The sequence below is a fragment of the Telmatherina bonti genome (genome assembly GCF_933228915.1).
Source record: "Telmatherina bonti genome assembly, chromosome: 20".
NCBI lineage: Eukaryota > Metazoa > Chordata > Actinopteri > Atheriniformes > Telmatherinidae > Telmatherina > Telmatherina bonti.
In genome coordinates this window covers 20,621,298-20,631,278 of record NC_136618.1, presented here as the reverse complement: position 1 = coordinate 20,631,278, position 9,981 = coordinate 20,621,298, and the positions used below count along the sequence as shown (strand labels likewise).

Genomic DNA, 9,981 nt, shown 5'->3' with positions numbered 1-9,981 from the left:
AAACAAATATTTTGTTGGACATTCTTTAGGGCTAATCTCTGCATTCAAGTGTTTTCTGTAACTCTCAGTCAGACCGCTCACATGACTGCTGACAAGTACTTCTGCTCACTGCTCATCAGCAAAGTGCTCTAATTTGTCTTGGACCAGTATTATTTCTTTTTTTTAAATATTATAATTACCATTATTTTCAACTCAATTAAACTCACAAGCAATGTTTTATTTAACTATCATTTTAAAATATAAATATTATTTAACACAATTTTATTTATTATTTTATCCTTTTCAGTCTATAGTTGTTTGAGTAGCTGTTGTAAATTTAGCCTTTTCTTTAGCGTATGAATGTATTTATCACAGATAAGACTTGAGCAGAGCCCCAGCCACAGGATTTTAGAGAATAAGCTGCATCACTTGTAGGGATCCAGAGATAATGCTTTCACTTTGTGATGCAAGGCAATATCAAGCATTGTTGAAGGATTCTCACTTTTGGGGAAGCATTTCAAAGAATGAAATCCTCTTCATGGAGTTGTTAGACATACACAAAAATCCCCATGTACTCGATAATGTTGCCGTTTTGGTGTTGCTTACACTTTGTTATTGATTTCCAAAGTGTAGTAGAGGAAACTCCAGGGGCTGCTTACAGAGTACAGTGTATTCTTAGAACCATTTTCTGGAAAATTAAAAAAAAATAAAAAAACTGACCTGCCTTTTAAACTGACCTGCTTGGACCTGATCTGTTGAGTGATTAAAGACTCACCTACTAATTTGCATCACAAATGCAAATCGCACTAATTTTAAAGAAAACACACTTTTAAAAGGGCTTTTCTTCTAAGAAAACTTGAGTAATACAGGTTTAAATGTTAAAATAAACCTTGACACTCTGTTAGCTCCAAACACTTTATGAAATTAACTTAAAAGACAAACCTGAGCATTTTAAAAGATCTCTATTTTTCTGGACTTTTCTTCAGTTTAACTTGCATTTCAAGTAGAGCCCAACACAGAAAGTGTTTACTCCAATAAAACCCAGAGAGGGATCTATTGCATTTGTCCTTCAAAGTCCAGAAGGTGTTGGACTACCCCCCCTTTTTTTTTTCAAAGAAAGGAGCCTGTCTGCCTGGCGGGACAGACTGGGTTATTACAGCGTGTTCATGGTCCCATCATGTGTCGTCAGACCAAAGCGGAGGCCGCGAGTAAAAGCCTCATGCAAAATTTATGTTCATGCGGCTGTTTCAGTGGGTGGAAAAATCAATATTGCGGGCCTGATGCACGGAGATGACTGAGTGCTCTCTGACTGACAGTAAAAGCTGAGAGAGATTGAGGGGCTACATTTACTGCGCTGGAAATGGAGTGGAGTAGAGTTGCCCTAATGGTCTTGTTCACCTAAAATTTGAATTTCATTGTAGATTATTTTGGTAGCAACTTAGAAATTGAAGAGTTGAAGAATTACACCATTAGATAAAAAGGGAGCAAAAGAGCACTAAGCAACTTGTTTTCAAATAGTCAAAAACACATCTTGCTCTGTGGCTTCTGAGCAGCTACAGTATTGTATATTATGGGGTTATTAAGGCTTCCCTTCCTTCCCTTCTTACACAGATATAAAATGATTGTAGAATAATCAAAAGCCAATGTGGGTATGAGGGGGACATCATAAGGCTTTTGTTCTGCGCTGCTTCGCTTACATATGCTTTTGATAACGTGCCACATACCCACAGTGCATTTGGGGAAGAATGTGAGAAGAGAGCAAAAGAAAGTGAGAGAAAGAAATTCAGTGGGATGAAATAACCCCAAACAATGGGATTTGCTTTCCATTCTTCTGCCTCCATCTTCTGTCTTTAATTATTCCCTTTGGTTGTCTGAGGGAGCGTGTAAGCACTTTCACACAGCACAACATGCCCAGCAGCACAACACTGTCTGCCTTAGTGATGTGGAGACTTCTGAGTGACACTGAGCCTCTTGTGATTATTAATGCTGTTTAATACAACACAGAGCAGACACTATGACTGAGGGAAAAAACAGATTTCGAAATGCATGCATTCAAATGTGCATGCAATGTGAATGGAATTATGTTCTACATGAGCACTGCACTTGAGATACATTTCCCCCCTTGCTACATAAACAAAGTGTACACCATAAAATGAGAGCTAATGTTTTGCAGAGCTAATGTTTTGTCGATGCAACAAAGAAAACGTGTATGCAGTGTGCAGTGTTTTGTACACAGTGTTTAATGGACCCTCAGCTGATCCTGGTGGGATCCTTTGTGCCGGTTTAGTAGTTTCTTCCTGAATCACATATGAGATATTTGAGAGCCCAGAACGATGTATGATGAATGAAGTAGCATGCTACTTATACGCTTATCGTGCTCACTGACTAGCAACAGGTTCAGCAAAGGGCAGCGGCAGTAAATGAAATTCCGCACCGGGACAATATATCATCAAAAGAAATGTATGCACCCGAAACTTACAAGCCTTTTTCAGATGCGGACAAGGTGCCTGACGGGGCTGGGGGAGGGGTGAGGCAGAGAGGATAGTAAGAAAAAAGGGGGAGAAGAGAGGGGAGTTTATTTATTTTTTTCTTTATTTTATTTTGCTGGATAGGACAGGAGAAAGCACAGGAGAGGAGCAGATTTTGTTGAATCAGTCCTATTTTCATACTGGCTGGTCTGTGTCTTTTAACCATTTCACTGCAGCTGGAAAATGAAAGCACGGGGGCTAATTTCACAGTGAGAGCTCACTGAACAAAACCCCCCACGGTCTGTGGAAAAAGGTGCTAAGTCTACTTTGTCATTGCGAATTACGACAGTGTAATTCAGGATACGGTGTTGTGTGTGAGAGAGAGGAGAGGAAAATATGTTCAGCGAATAGCATGAAAAGCTTTTTTCCCCCCTCTTAAGTGAGGATTTCTTCTGATCTGGAAGTAACAGATACCTCTCTCTAAACACACTGTCCTGTACTGATGCCACAGGATCCATCTGTGATGTGTCTGCAGTTAGTATAGAAATAGCACCCACGGGACTTACACACTCCTCAGGCCTCCTGCGGGACCTTTTAAGCTGCATTGATACTGATAAAAGCCCCCACAAATCTGGCCCCAAGAAACCTCTGCCATTAATTAAGGTAATTAGGCTCTGGTCAGCAATTAGTAACCGCAGAGAGCTTTTAGCAGCAGCTAAGACGTCCCCACTGGTGAGGGGTTCGGTTCCATACCATCTGCTGACAAATGTCACCACAGAGTCTTTGGTTTCACACACTGGGAACTGGAGAGCTGTGTTTAAAAATGACCTCTGTCTGATCCGGGCTGCATCCCAGATTCCTACAGCTTCTGTGCTGCAGCATCACAGCATTCATTCTTTTCATTTCTTTGTTTTTTTCTCCTTCAAATGTGGGAGAGCAAGCTCTGTAAAAATCCATACATACACACCACCAGAGTGGAAACAGGAAATATTCAGTACACCAGATATCGGGCAAAATTAAAACATCTGGACTGTGTAGGAAGTATTGATTGAGCGTAATGTTACATTGATTTGCTTGTATTATTAAACCCATTATAGATCAATGCTGACATGTTTGTTAACATTATGATGTAAATAGTCATTTGAAAATGAGGATATATGACATATTGTTGAACATGCAGTATCTTCATTATGATAAACCACTGGAAAACAAGTTGGCCACATTCTTAAAAAAAATGTGCAACAAAAGAGGGCCAAACTGCATGTGATATAAAAGTACACAGAGAATTATTCCAAAAAAGCAAAAAGAATTGCAGAAATAAAGGTGAAAATTTTTTACAAACAAATGTAGCGTTTACACTAATGGCAAAATACAGCAGCTTGTGTGCTTCATCCTGTGGGAAATGTGAGATATAAGAAGCTCTGAGTAGAACAGGCTGATAAAAACGGGCTGAATACACACGTTTAACCTCCAACGGCAGATCGTGCAATAACTCCCATTACTGGGGAAAAAGGAAATAAAGAATGCAGCTATACCGTTTTACACAATTCTACATTTGAAGCAACCGGTGATAACACCATTTTCATTCCAGTTCAGTCCCATAAAATTACCATTAACATTACAACTCATGCAGAACACAGATAAATGTAAAATGTCACCCAGTTCTGCCAGGCAGGAATTCCAGTTCCACAAGATTACCATCTCTGTCTGCTTTCTCCCACTGCACCTTGTCTAATATTTCATTTACAGCATTTCATAAGTTCATTTTCCCCTCGCTGACCATGTAAATCACAAATCAATTTTCATTTAAAATGCTTGAGTTCAGATTGTTGCTGAAAGCTCCTGAATTGCATCTCAGCAATATGGCAGACCTTTAGCAAATCTTTCAAATACAGTGTGGCCGGAAAAGAGGGGGGGGCAAAAAGTGAGATGTAATTTTAACAAAACAACCCTGGGGTCAAGCGGTCAAGGCATTTACTGGAAGCATTTTACAAGCCGTGAAATATCATTGAAACAACACTGATATGTGTTGTAATTTATAAAGTATTCAATACTGCTCATTTGCTGGATGGTCACTGACTGGACCGCTCAATAATAAAATTGATAATGAAAAGTTTAATTCAATTGATTATGCATGATTTTTGGGAAGACTTAAATCAATATTTGCAACCTATATTGTTTCTTAAATAAGAAAAAAATATGTTTTCAGAGCATGAGAGGATGTTCAGTTAATTTAGGTTTATTTATATCTATTTATTTGACTGAATTAATCTAGAAGTGAGCAGTGGTGTTGCTGAGTTAAAAGCAACACACAAATGTGAAAAACTGGATGCCATTATTCATATAACTGCATGCTAATTTCAAAGATGCTCTAATTTGACCTCTTAACTCAGAAAACTAACCTCTCCACGTGCACTATGCTTTACAGTCTCCTTGAGTAAAATCTTTTAAAATAAATGCACTATACAGCCTGTGTACACAGGGCAGTCAGGCAGTGTGCACCGCACACACTGTGTGTTTATGGCAGCAGGTCTGCAGAAAGCCTTCCTCAGTGTTTACCAGTGGGGGCAGATGTCAGGGTTTGCTGGGGAGGAGCAGACACAGCCACATCTGATTAATAATATTATTGTCCTCCTCTACACTGCCATAAAGAAGCGTGATCTCTCCCACGTTTTTTTTCTTTTCTTTCTTTCTATTTTAGGCTCTGGCAGCATTCTGTCCTGTGGCATTGCACTGCCACCATCCACATGAACAAAACACGAGTCTCAAGCCAGAAGGTTAAGACAAGACTGCTTCTTACCAGGCAAAGAAAGGTCTCGGTAGATTAAAAAAAGTCATACGCAGCACATAAATGCACTGCGGATCATTTGTGCTGTTATTTTTCTGCAATTACAACAAGCGTGTAATCTGAACCCGGAACAAATGATCACTCTGACTGCAACAAGTGAGACAGCAGGTGGTAAAATTTACTTACATCTTCGCTTCCAAACAGACGTGAGCATAAAGCAGTCACCTGGGAGTGTGTATGTGTGTGTGCGCGCGCGCGCGTATACGTCAATGTGTGTACGTACAGTAAACCTGAGCCTTGGTGTAAATTTGGGTGTTTGATCCTCACCCTCTCCATGCTCTTCTGTGCTTTACGATTGGTGATTTTTTTTTTCTCTTCTTTTTGTCACCTAACTGTCACGACGGCACTAACCCCACACATTTCCCAGCTGCTTATTGAAGACAAACAATAAACCACTGGCAGATATCAATGGCGGAGATGAGAACGCGGGTGCCATATCTGCGGGGACTGCCTGGTGAACCTGCCTCTGCCTGCGCTTCATCTCCGGCAGCATCTCTCACTCTCAATTATTTGGCTGCTGTCACAACAAATCAATCAAATTACCGCTCCAGGACTGTGTGCAGCTGCTCCTATTGCACCGCTAGTTGCATTAGCTTTGAAATGTATGAGGTCTACATTTTATCACTGTTATTTATTTAATGCAGCTCTCTCCCCTGCGAGCCATCTTACAACCACAGTAAAGTTAAATCATTAAAGCCCAACGTGGAATGCATACTGTTTGAGAACACCTCAAATTAAACAGCGATTAGGGAGAAGGGTTAGGCTTGGTCTATCGTGTTACGACTGAAGATGTTTAGGTGAGGAAGTGTGGTCTGCCTGCACATGGTCACTGTAACGCACAAACAACTGCTTCCTATTCTTTTAATCTTAAAATAAATCCACAAATGGACACAATGGGCTGGCAGCATGTTTCTAACAAGTTTAGAAAGGATGCCTACATTCTTTACTGGAGATAATGTAATGGGTAAAAGGATGCAGAGGCATTCCCACAGCAGACAAAGGTGAAGTCAGTGGCCTGGCCCGGTGAGCTAACCTCTTAAAGGAGCAGCAGTCAGCTGAGGCAGAAGAGATCCAGTCTGACATGTCTAACTAGTGTGGAAACATTTGGCTCTTCCCCCAGGAGCCCAGCCTTTGGTGGTGTAATGAGCAGAGTGATTTCCCTAATTTGTATCATGCCAAAACCCAAAACCAGAGAACGACACCGCTGAGCGTTTTCATCAAAACGGCAGACGTGCCTTTGATTGGCACTGACACGGGGTCTCATTACTGCAGGTGAGTGGGATGCCGACCTTTATGAGGAAGCCTGAGTGCTGTTTTGTGTTTCCTGTGGATGAGTACAGAGGAACAATGCTCTCACTTCACCATTAGAACTCGGCTCTCTGATGTGATGCGCTGCCTGGCTTTCTGCTCAAAGCAAATAAGATAGGATATGCTTATTAATATGAAAGTGCTCCAGTAAACTAGCTTCTTGCATTACCTTTGAGTGAGTCATAGAGGAGAGGAGTAGACAGATGACTTTGTTCTGCTTCCTCCCATTGAGCATTACATGTACAGTGCTTTGATACAGCTAGTTTTACAAGTACGGTAATCATTCTTTGCTTGTTACCGATCCTTGTGAAATGAAAACCCATTTAAAATGCGGAAGAAAGTTGGCATCGCAACCAAGAACAAACATCTGCAGATATCTTGTCTGCATGTGTCGCACATACTTAAATTGGAAATTGTGAAAATCAAGTATGATTTCTTTGGTCTCAACGGCCGTCATATTTACAGACCTCTAGCATGACCCAACCTAGTTTTGCCTCTGTGAAGTCAGCTAGAATTGTACGCACTCTGTCACAAAAGATAACTTTCCCCCTTGTTTAGTTTCATTGGGAATTTGTTTTTACTGCATGTTTGCAGGCATAAATCATTCTGACAAATAACCAGTTACACTGGTGCCTGTGTTTACTGAGTCTGCCACAAGATGCTGCTCAGTTTTGTTTAAGCAACTGCTCCAACTTTATAGCACAACCCCATTACAGTGATAGTTATTCATCACAGTCTGAGAGGGCTGCCCTTGTAAAACTCACAGAAGACCAGCCTATTCCTTTCTGTCTACACTTATTCTAACAGAAGCAGCTTTGATTGGCTGATCAAAACAGAAAATCAAAATGCTTTTGTCTGTTTTTGGTTTTTTTTTTGTCCCTCATTAGAGCTTGCTTCATTAGAAGTATGCAAAAATCAGAAATAATTAGATATATATATAAAAAAAAAGCTTAATTTTAAACTGTAATAAAATGAAACATTTTATTTGACAGTGCAGATTGAAAGCGCCATCAAAGCCTTCGAACAGCCTGGCTCTCGTGTAAAGAGCACCATTCCTCCACTCCACACCGCCCATTCCACAAGACAAACAGCCTTATTAGCCGGTCATTAGCTGCATCATTACATTTAAACATAGCCATTGGCCGAGCTCCTCCCAGAGTCTCATTACGGCGCCTCATGCTTGTCTTGTGTCTGATCTGATGCTAATTAGCCAGCAGCGTGAGTGCTGTAAAGCACACTTGCTCCAGAGGTGGTGAAATGAGCTGACTGCTCCCTGGTGACAGCGCGACACTGTATTATATGTGTGATTAATCAGGCCTGGAGCCCTGGAGCGTCGGGGGGGAGGGGGGCGGGGGGGGGCAGAGGCCAGTGCTGCAGTTGTCTGACAGAGGTGCTGTGCCAGCAGGCCTCATTCAGCAGGGTTGTGATGAACTCAGACAGGGGAGAGTGGAGGAGCGCATCATGGCCAGAGGGGCCTGGACACAGTCAAGACATTTAGCTTCACTCGTGACTTGTGTCACTTTCTCTCCGCGGAGGTCCCTTCAATGCATCCCCTTCAGATAAGAGGACGTGCGAACAGGCAGTCTGTCAGTCCACTCTCTTAAAAAAAGATCTGTCACTGAGGCATTTCTCTGCAACAGTGTTCTCTCTCCCTCCATCTCTCATGGCTGGAGAATTTCATCAGCTGCATTCAGACTGTTTGCTGGGTTAGGACAATATGGATCACTGAGAGGTGTTTGTTTTCCACTTCTGACACCCTGACAATATGTTTGTCGATCTGTTCATCAGATCACTGAAGCCTCTGAGTTGTTCCTGCACACACCAGGAGGAAGATCTGTTGACGTGTGAGTCAGACGAGCCTGCTGGGCCCATTATCATCCACTACTGATGGATACATTGAAGAGCTTCCTGGATAGATGTGGGTTTATTAAAAGCTCTGCCCACAGCGATGGCTGCTGTTATTTATGCATGTTTGTGTCCATTAGGCTTCTATCTCCACATTTCCTCACTCAAGGCATGTGTCCATCCATTTCCACACATGATGGGAGCCTTCCCTGCACTTTGTGCTGCACTGGCATTAATGTAATCGGCATCCTAAAAACACACTGCTTTACATGTAGCCTGGCATCTTTTTACATTAGTGCATCTCTCATTTAAGATTTATGACTGACGGTTTCCCCATCCATCCCTCAATCTAATGGTATAAAAGAGACAATGTTTTAAACATTAAAATGAAAACCATTTACAACTATGATCAAAAGAGAACACTTGGACATTAAAGTTTAAAAGGCAAGGATAAGTACAGCCATGTGGATGGACAGATGAGGTTGAAAAGAGATAAAAAAGTGAAGTACAGTGCACTCTTATGCACAGGAAAGAGCCATAAAGTGCTTTTGCGCTGCGCTGCAAAACGCTGACCTGTAATTAATACGGTTGTTCCTCTGGGCAATTTGAGGATAGCTGCTTTTTGGGATACAAGCCCCCTAAGGATTCTTACCTGGTCAAGACCTCTGAAAAACATTTTATTACAGTAAAAAATGTTGTTCCATGTCAGAAAATGAATGTAAAACTCTTAGTGGGGACAGAACTTGTCATTGCTAGTACATTGATAATAGTCTCTGATGCCTAGTGCTCAATGCATCATCATGAAGAATACAGAAGCTAATTTTTCTGTTTTGTGGCGATAAGAAAAGTCAACACATCAGTTTCTTTTAGGGCTATTTTCCACTTTTTTTTTTTCCACGGATATCACATTGATGTTCTCTGCCCTTTCTCTCACCTTGCAGGTTCTGGAGGGGGAGTGTCATGATGCCCCCTGCAGCGGCAGCAGCCACCAGGCTCTGGATGTTGGCTGTAGGCAGAGAGAGCACTAGGCCCTGCTGCCCACCCAGGTGTCCGCCTGCATTGAAGGGGATGAGGATGGGCTGGTTCATGCCCGGCGCCGCCCCCGACATCACGCCACCCACTGCATTAGCCAGTTGCTGGGCCACCAGGAGAGACTGGAGAGGACACATATGCACCCATAAAGACAGATTACATCATTGGTTATATAAACATGGAAGTGTTGTGTTTCTTTCACACTCGCAAAAATATATGACGAGTTATGGGTTGCAAGACATTTTACATCACCCAGACCTCTTTTTTTTTGTCCTTTAAGATGTTCATGAAATAAAATTTATAGTTATTTGGATTACTTGCCATTACATTAGACTGACCTTTTTGTATCATAAAGTTTTGTATTATAAAGTTAAAAATAAATCTGCATCGCTCCCCAACTAATCTCTTATTGTAAATGACGACAAAGATTTCATTTAAATTTTTCTAAAGCATAGTTTTAAAGCATCTTATCAGAATAAAATCCTAAAGTAAATAGTTGTG

General features: G+C 41.4%; 1 protein-coding gene across 1 annotated transcript in view; it reads right to left on the bottom strand.

Moving 5' to 3' along the window:
• The window catches only part of pou6f2 (POU class 6 homeobox 2), a gene marked incomplete at its 3' end in the record, with an annotated part of 71,173 nt that overhangs the window by 36,475 nt on the left and 24,717 nt on the right, over positions 1 to 9,981 (bottom strand). Inside the window, exon 4 of the mRNA XM_079259430.1 lies at positions 9,383 to 9,602. Within this exon, the coding sequence (XP_079115556.1) occupies positions 9,383 to 9,602 (220 nt within the window). The remainder of the gene's footprint in view (positions 1 to 9,382; positions 9,603 to 9,981) is intronic.